General features: G+C 39.3%; 1 protein-coding gene across 3 annotated transcripts in view; it reads right to left on the bottom strand.

Annotated features, from left to right (window-relative positions):
* Positions 1-685: 685 nt before the first annotated feature.
* The window catches only part of LOC126718900 (uncharacterized), a 31,447-nt gene continuing 16,850 nt past the window's right edge, over positions 686-15,282 (bottom strand). The window contains exons 5-10 of one of the 3 annotated variants that reach the window (XM_050421292.1): positions 3,313-3,623; positions 2,979-3,200; positions 2,760-2,852; positions 1,585-1,686; positions 970-1,492; positions 686-895 (exon numbers count right to left, since the gene is read on the bottom strand). In XM_050421292.1, coding sequence (XP_050277249.1) covers positions 885-895; positions 970-1,492; positions 1,585-1,686; positions 2,760-2,852; positions 2,979-3,200; positions 3,313-3,623 — 1,262 coding nt within the window. In that variant the 3' untranslated portion in view covers positions 686-884. The remainder of the gene's footprint in view (positions 896-969; positions 1,493-1,584; positions 1,687-2,759; positions 2,853-2,978; positions 3,201-3,312; positions 3,624-15,282) is intronic. The other 2 variants (XM_050421294.1, XM_050421293.1) reach the window with 2 other exon arrangements.

Genomic DNA, 15,282 nt, shown 5'->3' with positions numbered 1-15,282 from the left:
TTTTTAGGCCGCGGTTCAGAATGTGGCCTAAAACCTGTGACTATAGGACTGATGGTCCTATGGCCGCACTTTTTAAACGCGGCCCCAGCTCGGGCCCTATAGCCACGTTTAAAATGCGGCCTAAAGGTCCTGTCTTAGGCCGCGTTTTAAACGTGGCCATAGGGTGCAGTCTTGGGCCACATTTTAAACGCAGTCCAAGGTTGGACCTTAGGCCACGTTTTAAACGCGGCCTAAGACTGGACCCTTAGGCCGCGTTTAAGAAGTGTGGCCATACCCTCCATGTTGAGGGCCTCTAACACACCTTTAAGCCGCATTTTAACCGTGGCCTAAGGTCCAACCTTGGGCTGCGTTTGAAACGCGGCCCAAGAGTTCACCCTTAGGCCACGTTTCAAACGCGGCCCAAGACTGGACTCCTAGGCCGCGTTTTAAACGTGGCCTAAGTTCCAGCCTTGGGCCACGTTTTAAATGCGGCCTAAGACCCCCGAATTCCTATTCAGAATTTGTCTATAGCCACGTTTTTAAAACGTGGCTATAGTTTTTTTTTTTTTTTTTCTCCTTTTTCTGGGCAAATGAGTTTTCCTGTATTACAATATTGTAAAGCAACATAAATTTTCTAAAGCAAGAGTTTTCGACAAAATATCAAGCACGAATTTTCTCAAACCTGTCAACAATCGATATCCCTAAAGAATACAGGAAATTGATCAATCTTTATGGAATATGTCGTTCAATACAGCAACTAAATGGAGGGAAAAAGTGTAAAATCCATTGGAGACAATATTACAATCATGTTTACAATGTTTTGAATATCCACGAAGTTACAATATTACAATATTCCGAATGTCCACGAAGAGTCCTCCCTATGATGTAGCGCTATCCTGAATATATTATATACATTCTATTAGCAGCACATAACAATGTATTACAATAAACACACAAGTTTCATTAAATTAAAGGCAAAGTTTGTATTACCTGACAAATTGCTTAAACCTAAACTGCTTAGCGTCTTTTGTAAGAAGGCTAGTATTTCATCCATTTTCCTCTTTGTTTCGGCCATTTCTTGCTTTGTTTCGGCCAGCTGCTGCTGATGCCGTGTTTCTGATTCACGCATTGCTTCAGCCAGTTGCTGCTCATGCCGTGCATCTGACTCCCGCTTTGCTTCGGCCAATGCTTCGGCAATTTCCTCCTTGTGTTGTGCATGCAATGACGCCATCTGGTCTTGATGCCTCTGCTCTGCGTAAGCAAGTTGGTCCCTCATCGAATTTTCCAATGCAGTCATCCGTTGGGCCGTTTCAGGGGACGACGGCCCAGGCAAACATGGAAGGTTGGACCCACTTCTTCCTATTGGGGTTGGTCCAAAACCGACCCCACGGACACGTCCAGAACTTTCTTTGCCCATCACTTGAGCGAACGCATCATCATGTGCCCAAAGAATTCCATCGCGACGGTCTCCTTTTAGTTTGCCCCCGTTGTCTAAAATTTCTTTCATTTTATCCTGTTTTCATACAAGAACCAAATAACATATTATTTGCTATAAACATTTCACGCACAAAATAGAAAATAAATAGGTTATGATATAGGGCTTACAATCTTATGTAGCACTACATCACTAATAGGAGTCCCATCTTTCGTGCAGTATGCTTTTATGAAAACATATGCACGCTCCACTGCTTGGCCGCTTTCTTTTGCCTACATCATATTCATCAGTCTCATTACAATAGTGACAATTTATGTTGGTGATATGAAGCGACAATCGACAACCAAACATAGCAAATGAAATCTGGAACATAACATGCAATATAAATGTAAACAAATTCCGTAAACATGTAGTTTATTACGTTCAAAAAGACGAGTTGTACTCTTCATGTGAATGCTTTGTATCAAGCAATTTTTGGTACCAACACTCTTGCCGTTTGAAAAAGTGCGGCCATAGCACCCTTGTTGACAGCTTTGAAGACATTTTCGCCGCATTTAAAACGCGGCTATAGGCCACAACTATAGCCACGTTTCTTAAATGTGGTTATATCTGTTACCTATAGCCACGTTTAAAACGCAACTATAACCCCCTAACTATTTTTAGAATTTGTCTATAGCCACGTTTCAAACGCGGCTATAACCCCCTAACTATTTTTAGAATTTGTCTATAGCCACGTTTCAAACGCGGCTACAACCCCCTGCATATATGCATCCCAATTGTATTGGAGATGTCCACTTTCAACCTATTTAGTTTTCCACAAACAAGGTCACAAAGGAAAGCAAATTTCAAGAACAACCAATTGCTATATACCAAACCAAACTCTTGCTAACAAAGTGGCAAACATAAATATTAATGAAATCACTAATCAAAAACAGGAAACATCACCCCAACACTATGCTCTCCATCAATAAACTAGTTTCTTCCTTACCCCAACACATAATAATTTTAATTTAACCAAACAATATGTACGGAAATTTTGTTGTGAATTTTCCATATTGATTATTTCTAAACCAAGAAGTTGTGGATTGCTTAGTTTGGACCCTACGACAACGTTGGGCATTGCCACCATTACTGTCATCTCCATGCAAGCCCTTCCTCAATGCTAAACTCACGCCGACAAAATCTATTTTAATTTCCATGAATTTGAATCGACCATGTTCTTTCAACAACAAAATAAATAAATAGTAGAGCATTATGTCAGAAGTTCAATTAAAATATGTCAGAAGTTCAATTAAAATAGTAGAGCATTAAAACTTGGCTAGTTGTTGTATAATGCATTTCTTACCATATTGTCAGCAGTTTGGGCAAAACTTATAGGCCCTGTCCTCGCTATATCCTTCTGAAACGCACGACTTCTCTTGTTCGTATCACTTAATGTCTACAAACACATTCCCGCCAACAATTTAAAACAAAGAAATCAATTAAAACACTGTACTCAGTATATCCAAATACCCCATCACATATATTACCACTAAAAAATAATAGAGCAAGAAAATAGTGCAACCTTCGTTTTCGGATCAAACCAATAGTCAACTAGTGCGCGGTAGTCCTGCTCCTCAGCCCAAGATGGTTGATTTTTAATGACATCTTCTTTCAACGCATCTTTTGGGTAGCATTTCTTTTTTAACTTACTCCTTCGGTTCCTTCTCAACTCCCCTAGTAAGTGCATTGCCCAGTTCATTTGATTAGCTGGTTTGATAATTTCTGGGTCAATGATCCACTTTTTCTGAAATGCAAAAATTGAGTTAGCATAGTGCAATAATTCACCCTACTGAAAATGCCATTTAGCACATACACGGCTATACACAACAATTAAAAGTAGCTTAATTTGATACAACCTCTATCGCTATCCAGGCTTCTTCTTTGTATTTACGGTCGACATGCGTCCAAGTACTTGGCATAAGTGGGCAATAGTTGTGGTAGATGCATAAGGTGCCCAACCACCTTTTGAATGTTTGCCCGCTTTCTCCAACCGGTTGCTGGCTCCCATTTAACCCACATACAAGTTTCTTGTTCGCTGGAAGAGCCCATATCCGCTGCATTAGCGTTATTCCACGTTTTTTATTTAAATTATTGGATATTGGGGTTTCTCGAACTGAATCTTCTGCACACCCATCAGTGAATGGTGCGGTTTGTTGGACCAAATCTTCTGCATATAGTAAACCATTATTAGGAATGAAATTTCAAAGTTCACAATTAGAGAGAAGTCACTATATATAGCTCAAGTGCTCAACTAACATGATATATGTGATCTTTGTAAATGTGGACATTTTGATACTTAAAGAAACTGATAATAACAAATAAGTCGATGTCTCTATCTAAAAGCTGTTTTTATCCCTTACAAAAATAAAAAACTGTTTTCATCCAAGGAAGAAAAGTTGCATGTATTTATCAATCATACAAAAAAATTCAAACACAGAGATGGAGGATTATGTCTTGGGTTTGAACTTATTAGCTACTTGTGTTACTTATCGATAATAAGTAAAAAAAAGTGTTAAATATCTGTTGGTGTAAAAAAAAAAAAAAAAAAGGCATAATGTTTGAGCGTGTCTTAATATTTTAATATTATTCTCTAAAGAAACTCTTGTAATAATAATAATTTTGTATTAGTTTCACCACATAATACACCTCATCCCCCCCCCCCCCCCCCACACACACAGGCATAAAATTGACTTGGACCATAGTGATGAGAAAATCTTTTGCATAATTATATAGTCTTATTTTGTTTATTATTCTACAGGTGCTTATATGTTCCAGAAATGGAAGTATTTATTCACTTGAACCGGTAAGTTCCAGCAATTATCCCGACCAAAAATGTGTTCATGATAATTTTTTTTTTATTGGTTATCTACACAACCTCCCAGTGGTCTGTCTTGAACATCTCATTATTTTGGAGAAATGTCATTTGAGCTAGAGCTCAATGGCACAAAAATTTGAAGATAAATAGTTTTGGTCTTCTGTAATTTCTGATTACAGAGTATCTCACCTCATATGCTTGAACCAAGAGCTTGATCTCTCTTTACAGGCTGCTTGATTACTGGATAGTCTGATAGTTCTTTTTCTTTACCTTGATTTCATTTTATAATCTATTGTCTTGAATCCCACTTGTAGTAGATGTCTGCCTAGAAAGCAAGCAAGCATTCTTGCACATCTAATTGGTTTCCCTAATAGATAATTTTAGATTCAGAAATTAAAATTTGAGGTTTTGCTCGTTCTAAGTTGAAAGTTCATTAATTGATGCCTCCCAAAACCTTTCCAACCATGACTAGTGACCTTGATGTTTGTTCTCACATTCATGAGTATTAGTGCAAAGGCTTGATGATCATTATTATCCAATAGATGTTAAGGATTTTATACTCTTCAATTGTTTCTATTTTAAGCAAAATCTTCACATCCCATTTTACCCAATAAATCAGTTTGTTTGGACATCTTTCACAAGTTGGACCCATGTCTTCACATCCCGCTTTACCCAATAAAAACGTTTTCTGTTTTAAAAATGTGGAAGAGGTTTGTCTTTTCCAGCTTTTTCCCATTATCTTGTTTTTCGGTCATACCAAATACCAAAATATAGTGTTTTCTGCCAAAACAAATGGAGTGTTTAAGACACCAGCTCTTTGTAGGTGGACACCAGATGGTTAGAGAAAGAATCTATTGCTCGACTAAATAAGATATTTAAATAATAGAAACTTGTGGCATAAATCTTAATTTCATTTTTTAAGATATACAACCATATGTCAAACTACTCATTCAATTGACCTCAATTATTGGTTATTGCTGCTGGAATTCATTCCAGGAAAAGGTAGAACTACTGTGGGAATACAATATTGGAGATCCAATTATTGCATCTGCTTATGTTTATGAGCACTTCCGGTTGATATCTGACTCTTCCCGTTCATCTGACAGGTAGAGAAAATGCACATATCAAAGAAAATCTGAACATACAAATGGTCATTTATATATTTTTCCTTGATGTTTCCAGGTTAATTTGTGTCTGTTCCAGTTCTGGAAGTGTATGTTTGCTTCGAGTTAACTTGGAGATCAACAGAGAGACGAGTCAACGAGGAATAGATGTGCAGGAATTCGCTAGGTTGGACCTCCAGGGAGACATATTCTCTTCACCTGTAATGATTGGTGGCAGATGTAAGGTTGAATTTATTCAACCATCTAATTGGCTTTATTCCGTGCCAAATTTGCTTGTAATTCAGCATTTAGTAACCCTGTATTTAGGTGGGTTTGTTGTAAGGGTAGTGAGTGAGATAGAGTGAAGTTTGCTCAAGAGTGTGCAAGAAAACAGAGACTCGCGGCTGGGACTCGCGGGTGACTCGCGGCTGCAAGCCGCTAGAAGCAGCACACGTGCCAAGCATGTTGGAAGATGAACAGTCATGCTAGCTGGAGCACTACAGGACAAAACAGGACAACTGGCCATACGGTTAACTCGCGACTGGATCTCGCGACTTAGTCAAGCCGCGAGGTCAAGCCGCGAGCCACCCCTGTTTTGTAAAACCTGACGTTTCACATTCCTCTCCCACTCCAGTATAAATACCCCTTTTACCCACGATTGAAAGAGGGCTTCCAGAGAGAATTTTGAGAGAGAAACCCTAAAGAAAAACAAGATTGTTTCACCCACAATCTATACCTTAGAGTCTCTTCAAATTCCCCTACTCTCTTCCTCTCCATTGTCAAATCCTTGAGAGGCATTATACCAAACCTGGTTCTCACCATCATCATCACTGTGAGACAGTTGTTTGGATTTCTGGAAAGCAGTTAGGAAGGAACCAATCTTCATTGGTTGATGCTACGGTCTAGTAGCGGAATCCGGGAAGCTAGAAAAGAAAAAGGTTCGGGGCAACCTCGTTGGAGCAAGAAGCTTGGAGGGCTTAGGTGCACTGGGTAGATTAGGCTTGGAGGGTCTATTGCTGTCCTTGTATCCCAACTGTATTTTCTAGTGGATTGATTACCGCTTGGAGGGCGGCGGAGAGGTTTTTCGCCGAGGACTTCGGTTTCCTCTTCGATAACACATCGCGTGTTGTCTTTGTGTTTGTATCTTCATTCCTCTCTATCTTTGCCTTTATATTATCTGCTGTGGTTTTATTTTGTTATGGCTTAGATAGTATTTAACCAATTTCGTATTATAGCATGTGTTAAGTTTCCGCACACTAATTGTTTGACATATTGCTTGTATTGGTTAAGTTGTTCTTTTGGGGGTCTAAACGTTCAAAGGTGTTTTGTACACGCTTTTGAACTTTCAATTGGTATCAGAGCGGGTACACTGCTATTGGTTTCATTACCATTGTGTGATCCTTGACTCCCTTTTGAGATGGATAGGTCTTAATCACTAAATGCACCTCCATATTTTGATGGTAGTAATTATGCTTTTTGGAAGGTTCGTATGAGAGCTTTTCTGTGTTCTATTGATGAATCCGTTTGCGATGCTGTTGAGATTGGTTGGACCAAACCTGAGGCAGCCAAATCCACATGGGATAAGGCAGCACTTGCTGCATCTAATGCTAACAGTAAAGCACTCAATGCTATTTTCTGTGGTGTGTCTCCAGATGAATTTCACAGGATTTCTCACATTACCATTGCCAAAGAAGCATGGGAGATTCTGGAAACCACTTATGAAGGCACGAAGAAAGTGAAAGACACCAAGTTACAAATGCTAACCACTCGGTTTGAGGAGCTCAAAATGAGTGAGGATGAGTCTTTTGACTCTTTCTATGGGAAGCTAAATGAGGTGGTTGTCAGTAAGTTCAACTTGGGGGAGAAAACGGAGGACTCAAAGATTGTAAGGAAGATCCTTCGATCATTGCCGGAAAGTTTTCGTGCTAAAGTGGCAGCAATTGAAGAGAGCAAGGACCTTGATGACATCAAGGTACAGGAGCTGGTTGGTTCTCTGCAGACTTATGAGATGTCGCTGCCCAATCAACGGAAGAGTAAATCTCTTGCTCTAAAGACCATTAATGAGAAGGTGGAAGATCAAGACTCATCGGGAGAAGATGTGGTTGACAAAGATGTAGCCTACCTTGTCAAAAATTTCAGAAAGTTTTTGAAATTCAAAAATAATGGCAAATTTGATGATAAAAGAAAATTCCAAAGTTCTGGAAGGGAGAAGAGGGATTTCAAAAAGAAAGATGGAAAAGAATCCCAACCCACACAAGGTGTCACTTGTTTCGAATGTAACGGGCATGGACACTTTAAGAAGGAATGTCCGAATTATTTGAAATCAAAAGGTAAAGTGTATGCCACGACCTTGAGTGACTCGGATTCGTCTGACTCAGAATCTGAAGAGAGCTGTGATGGAGAGGGGAACTATTCAGCTTTTATGACTATTGCTCATGTTGAGTCTTCGGACGAGTTGAATCTGCTTGTACGAGACCTTGGAGAACATAGTGATGATGAATCACTAGGAATTGTTGAAGAATCAGATGCTGAAGAAGATGAAAGCACAGCAAATCTTCAAGAAAATTATAACTCACTCTTGGAGAAGTCGGGTGAGTACACAAGGGTGGCCAAGGCTGCTGTGAGAAAAATGAAGAAGACTGAGGAGGACTACAAAAGTCTCCTAATTCGATATAGGGAGGCCAAATGTGAGATAGAAACACTGAATGGTGAGTTGTCCGAAGCTTACACAAAAGTGAGATTTCTTGAGAATGAGGTTGTGCAAGCGAATGTTAAAATAGAGAGGGTCACCACCAAGAAGCTAGATGATGTTTTATCATCTCAAAAGAGCTTTTCAGACAAATCCGGATTGGGATATACCGGAGGAAGTAGTTCATCTGGAAATGTCACTAAAGAAGTGAAGTTTGTAAAGGCCAAAGATCCAGTTGTAGCTGACCTTACTGGTGAGAAGCTCAAGGTAGAGGAGAAGAAGAATGTGGTGAACCAACGGATGCTGAATCCCCGTAATCAGTCTGTGGGGAGGTCTGAATCTCGTGCCAAGTCACGTCCACGACCACAAAGAGGTCCTAGAGGAACTTATGTGTGCCATTATTGCGGACTTCAAGGGCATACTCGACCAAATTGCCAAAAGCTGAGAGCAAAGAACAGTGCAACTCCTCAAAGGTCAGGAGGACCCAGAAATGATAGGAGAATTTGGGCAGGTGATCAATCTAGAGATCAAAATGGAGATCCCGGAATGATGAACGTGATGAAGATGATTGGTGCATTCACCAACTGCTTGGAAAGCTTCTCACGAAGGTTTGAAAGCCCTAACTCCCATACCCAATCCTATAAGGAAATCACCCCAAACGCAAGTGACGTGTGGGTGAAAAAGGGTACTCATGCATAAGCATTACAACATGTCCATGCATTAATACTTCCTATGTTTTGCGACAATGTTTGTTTGGTTTGTTTGCTGTTTTGTTTTGTTGGTTGTTTGCTTGTCTACTTGTGAATATTTCTTATTTATCAATCTTTTTGTTTCTTGTGTCAAAAATCCAAAAATCACATAAAAATTAGAAAATCAAAAAGCTTGATTGACTTTGTTGAGTTTTGTCTCAAAACTTGTTTTGCCTTGTACCTTTGTGCTAATGGCTTTGTGCATTTTCGAGCATTGCTTGTTTTCATGCACTTATATCACTGTGGGAAAAATCTTGAAATCTATGTGATTGTTGTAAATAGATCTTCAAACTTGTCATGAATGATTTGTGAATGGTTATGTTGATCTTGAGACATGCATAGACTTGTGTCTATATATCTTCCCATTTTCTATTTTTGTTTTGCTAAAAAGAGCTCACCAAATATAAATCTCCAACTGAAAAGAGATATTGAGCTGCAAAAGCCTGTCACACATTCTAGTATTTGACTAGGAAAAAGGGTAAGCGACCTTATATTAAAGTGAATGTTTATTCAAAAAGGCCAAAGGCCTGTTCTTTAAGATGAAATGTCAAATATCACTCTCACAATGAGAGGTGATTGCCTCAAAAAGATCAAATGTTATGATTGAAAGTGGAGTCAAATGATAAGCTCCAAGTTATGTTATCAAGTTGTGTGGGAGGTCATATATACATATTTCTATAATTGAGATGGGTCACATGATCTAGTGCTAATTGTGTATGCCTTGGTTGAATTGATCATTGAAGCTTCACATTAGACAAAGGACTATCTCATTGTTGATATCCACACACAACACACAAGTTTATGTTCAATAAATGCCATATTCATTTGTGTGATTGTACTTGATGAAATATGTTTTCACATGCTCAATCTTTGTTAATTCAAGCACAAAAAGATTTTTGAGTGTTTTAGGTGTTTTTGGAAAGTATTTTGTTTTAAAAATCTGAAAATTTCAAAAATCCAGTTTTGCCCTGTTTTGGCGGCTCAGTCGCGGGTATGTCAAGTCGCGAGCCTCAGTCGCATCTTCGCTGGTCATTTTTGGCGACTTATTCGCGAGTAGAAGGTCCAGTCGCGAGGTTCACTCAGAGATTTTCGCGGCTCAGCTCGCGACTCACTCGCGGGTAGACCTTCCAGTCGCGAAAAACACTTAGAAAAATTTATCAAATTTTTGTTCTTGAGTGCTTTGGCGGCTTGAGCTGGCGACTGTGTGGCGACTTAATCAAGTCGCGAAAAATGCGTGTTTTGCAGAAACAGGAGCAGTTTTTAAACCTCTTTTCAGTTTTTCCCTCGAACTTTTGGAACTGTTCATCTTCTCTCTATACTATCTTCCTTCCAAACACTTCGTGAATCCATTTTCAAACCTCATTGGTGCTTCATTTCTTATCCAAATCATCAAGAAAAGGTATGAGTTTTGCTTTCTCAATCTCATTTTCTTTTTCCTGCATATTTTTGTTACCGTTTGGACTGTTAGTATGTTCGAAATACTTCTCTCTTTGTGTAATGGGTATGGAGTGTCTTGTTTGATATTGTTCTCTCCTGTTTTCATGCTGAGCGGTCACAATGTGTTGTTCATTGTTCTGATTTTTGCCTATTATTGAGTCTGAGAATCTTTTCTTAAATGGGTTTGGTGTCTATTTGACTTACTCATTTCACTTGCTTAAGTATTGATGTTGGTGTTCGGTATTGGTTACTGAGTTTTTATGATAACATAATGTATGTCTCTAAACCAATGTGCTCTAGTGTGGTTGATTGGTTTCTTCATGTCGAAAAATTTTCCCTTGTTTATATCTCTGATGGAGTGATTTATGTTATCTGCTCTAATTGTTCGAATGCTGTATATGTTTGCATATCATGGTCATGATAACCTATCTCATTGACAGTTTTGTCAGTTGTGTTGTCTATCTATGTCTTGGTGCACTATCAATTTTTTTATGCACCTGTTATTTTGTGCTTCTTTGTACTGTTGGAAGTTTGGTTGGGTCTGCACTATCTTCAGTGTGTGTTTATATATTGAAATTTTGTTTACACTGAATCTTGTTGACAATTATCTTGTGTGGTATTGTTGTTTGGTTCTTTGTTGTGGGCCTGTTCTCTTGCAGATGTCTCGTCGATCTTCCAGGGGTAAAGACATTGTTGCTGACGAACCAGCAACACCAGTTGCTAAAAGGACTCGTCTATCATCTCAGGCATCTCAAGAGCCCAATGAGGATAGGTTCAGACTTCCGCTTAACTCCCACGCCTACTCAAATGTGTTTGACAAGTCAACCACTATAGTGGAACGGGTGGTAGAGTTCAACACCTTAGGGACCACTTTCATCCCTCGAATCTTTGAGAAACGAGATTGGGCAAACTTGTTCGGGAACTTTGATGATCCAATGGATGAGCTGGTCAAAGAATGCTTCTCCAATGCAACTGATCTTGGACCTCAACTCATTTTCTGGGTCAGAGGAACAGAGTTTAGTGTTACCCCAGACTCCATCGCAGATCTTCTCAGCATCACCAGACCTCAGAATGTGAATATAACTCCTTATGATGAACGAAATCCAGAAGTTGGAGAAATTTTTCAAATCCTAGGATACGATCATGAAGTATCCAGTGCAGGAACATCCATCAGCACCGCAAAGTTTGCACCTGAGCTGACCACACTGAAGTTGATCATGTTCACCAATCTCTACCCACTGTCCAACACGACATTCATCAATCTTGGGAGAGCTCTATTTCTTTGTGACCTTATTACAGGAGCCCCCATTGATATATGTGCTCACATCTACTACACCTTGAGGAAGACCGCGTGTCGATCTGCAGCTCGAGGGATTATTCCATTTTACAGTCTCATCATGAAGCTCATTCTTCGTGCAGGCATTATTCCTCCTGCAGATGGAAAAATGTTGACTCGTCAACGTCCCATTTCCTTGTTCACTCTTCAAGCTAGCAGAAGTCACTCCTCTAAATCACCAAGAAGTGCTCACATCTCTCCGGTTACTCCATCTGCCCCTGACTCAGAGACACCTGCACATACCACATCTACATCACGTGCTGTTCCTGAAGCTTCACCGGCTAGTATTCCGCAAGCACAGACTACTCCTCATACTGATAGAGTCGGCAGTGTACTTGAGCATATTCAGAAACGCGTTGATGAGCTTGTGGCACTTCTCTACTCCACAAACAATCATGTCCAAATGCGTCTCGAGACTATGGAGAATCAGCTAGATGAGATTCAACGAAAGTTGGATGAGAGTCTTTAGCTATTCGTGACAAAAAGGGGGAGAGCATTCAGTAAGGGGGAGAAAAGTTCAAAGGGAAGTGTGCATAGTGATAGGGGGAGTACACACATACTTTTGTCATACTTTTGTTTTTAGTCTTATTCTCTAAACTTATGGTTTTAGGTTTATGTTTGTTGGGTACTTTTAGTGTTTTTATGGTTTTGATACACTGTGTTTTGGTGTATAGCTGTTTCTAACTCTTAACTTATACTCTTGGTTTAAACTTTAATATATTTTATTGATGTTATTCAGGATGTTTTTGAGTTTGTACCCATGTGCTTTTGTAAGCTTTTAGGGTTAATGTTTTATGCATAGTTTGTAGGCTTTATGGTATGTACCTTGCTTAATGCAGCCTTTATGCTTTATTGAAATCAGTACTTTAATCTAAATGTTCTGCATTTTGGTTTATGTACTGTCACTCTTGTGCCCTTGTAGGATTGTTCCTAGATGCATATGCCTTGTGTGTTATGCATTGGTTGAGTGTTGAGCATACAAGTGTCTTGCCTTGTGCTTGTTAACTTGTATGTCCTTGTGTTCATTCCAAGTGTGAATGAGCACTGTGATCACTACCTTGTGGTGTTCACTTGGTTGATCAAGCCATGGTTTGTTTATTAACTCCATCTTTGCTTGATCACATATTGCCTGTTTCATATGCATTTATAATTTTCTGCTTACAATGATCATGGTGTATTGTTGTGTTTCAGGAGTATTATGTTCATATGATTCAAGTGCTTCACAGCTTCTAGAGTTAGGTGTGAGTGAGTTTTGTTCAACTGTTCCCAACTCACATGTTAAGTCTAGAGTCTGTTTTAGGGTTTTGTCACGGAATAGCCAAAGGGGGAGATTGTAAGGTTGAATTTATTCAACCATCTAATTGGCTTTATTCCGTGCCAAATTTGCTTGTAATTCAGCATTTAGTAACCCTGTATTTAGGTGGGTTTGTTGTAAGGGTAGTGAGTGAGATAGAGTGAAGTTTGCTCAAGAGTGTGCAAGAAAACAGAGACTCGCGGCTGGGACTCGCGGGTGACTCGCGGCTGCAAGCCGCCAGAAGCAGCACACGTGCCAAGCATGCTGGAAGATGAACAGTCATGCTAGCTGGAGCACTACAGGACAAAACAGGACAACTGGCCATACGGTTAACTCGCGACTGGATCTCGCGACTTAGTCAAGCCGCGAGGTCAAGCCGCGAGCCACCCCTGTTTTGTAAAACCTGACGTTTCACATTCCTCTCCCACTCCAGTATAAATACCCCTTTTACCCACGATTAAAAGAGGGCTTCCAGAGAGAATTTTGAGAGAGAAACCCTAAAGAAAAACAAGATTGTTTCACCCACAATCTATACCTTAGAGTCTCTTCAAATTCCCCTACTCTCTTCCTCTCCATTGTCAAATCCTTGAGAGGCATTATACCAAACCTGGTTCTCACCATCATCATCACTGTGAGACAGTTGTTTGGATTTCTGGGAAGCAGTTAGGAAGGAATCAATCTTCATTGGTTGATGCTACGGTCTAGTAGCGGAATCCGAGAAGCTAGAAAAGAAAAAGGTTCGGGGCAACCTCGTTGGAGCAAGAAGCTTGGAGGGCTTAGGTGCACTGGGTAGATTAGGCTTTGAGGGTCTATTGCTGTCCTTGTATCCCAACTGTATTTTCTAGTGGATTGATTACCGCTTGGAGGGCGGCGGAGAGGTTTTTCGCCGAGGACTTCGGTTTCCTCTTCGATAACACATCGCGTGTTGTCTTTGTGTTTGCATCTTCCTTCCTCTCTATCTTTGCCTTTATATTATCTGCTGTGGTTTTATTTTGTTATGGCTTAGATAGTATTTAACCAATTTCGTATTATAGCATGTGTTAAGTTTCTGCACACTAATTGTTTGACATATTGCTTGTATTGGTTAAGTTGTTCCTTTGGGGGTCTAAACGTTCAAAGGTGTTTTGTACACGTTTTTGAACTTTCAGCAGAATTTTTGTTGGTTGCAGGGATGATTATGTGCACTGCATTGTTGTTGAAATTCAAAGTCTATTGCAATCATAGAGCTTATTTGTGTGGCTTTCACTATCCAAACCATCGTCATATTCATTTTTAAGCCATAAGAATCTAGCTTGACCCATGCCATGAAATCTAATGAATGGTTAACTTAATTCAGGTTTTAGCTTTGCAAGGTCTCTAAGGGGACGTAACGTAAAGAATCTAGGTTGACCCCCCACTTGGGTTTTTTTTTTTTTTAATTAATTTGTTTTAGAAACGAATTATATACTAGAGAAGGGAGGCAAAATCGAGTGGAACTATCCCATCCGTTTCACAGGAACCCAAAACAGTGGGAAATAGAAGAGATGAGTATGGTTCCATGAGGAGACCCAACTAGCGAGCAAGTGTGCTGCAGAGTTGGGTTTGATAGGACTATATATATATATATATGTGTGTGTGTGTGTGTGTGTGTGTGCTGATTACTGCATCCCTCCCTTAAAACCCGTAGTCAGTCCAAATCAAATGATAGAGTGACACAATTAGGTATTCTCGTCAACAACATTTCAATTCTAGATTAGGCTTATAGTAGTTGAAACTTAAAAAGTTAGTTTCCTAGAAAAACTGTAACAGCAGACCAACCCAAAGATGGCATGCAAAATTAACTCCAAAAATCAATTTTGCAAATTTTTTTGCTTTGGGAAACTGTACACCAAAGGAGAAAATGATAATAAAATTTACAAAATAGGGTCACCTAGCTTAGTGCTAACATTACATACATCAAACACTGACATGAAACTATGGGTTCAGGTCCTCCCTACCAGCTTTTCTCACCCTAAGTTCAGTTACAAGTTGGCCAATTATATATTTTAGGTATTATTTTGTTGGAGTATATGAGTGAGACCTCTGTCATTATGTATATAAAACTTTCTTTTCTTAATTATTGGGAAGGAAAATTATGCTAGCTGTATATTTTTCTAGCTGTGTAGTTCCAGACTATGTTTTGACATCTGATTAATTTTGTCAATCTGAGTGCAATTATGACTACATTTGACATCTGATCTCTTTTTTCAATTGTTTAATCATAATATATTATTTAATAATTAGGAATGCAAGAAAATTTGTTCAAGATAGTTTTATGAAAGATCTCATATCCTTTCCATTTCCAGTTGGCAATACGCAAGAGGGATGAGGAGAACAAATTCCGTTTATATGTCTTAGAAGGTTCTGAAAATTTAGGTTCATATC

This window comes from Quercus robur, chromosome 3, assembly GCF_932294415.1.
Source record: "Quercus robur chromosome 3, dhQueRobu3.1, whole genome shotgun sequence".
NCBI classification, from domain to species: Eukaryota; Viridiplantae; Streptophyta; class Magnoliopsida; order Fagales; family Fagaceae; genus Quercus; species Quercus robur.
Note: the sequence above shows the minus strand (reverse complement) of the source record. Positions and strands in the feature narration are given on the sequence as shown.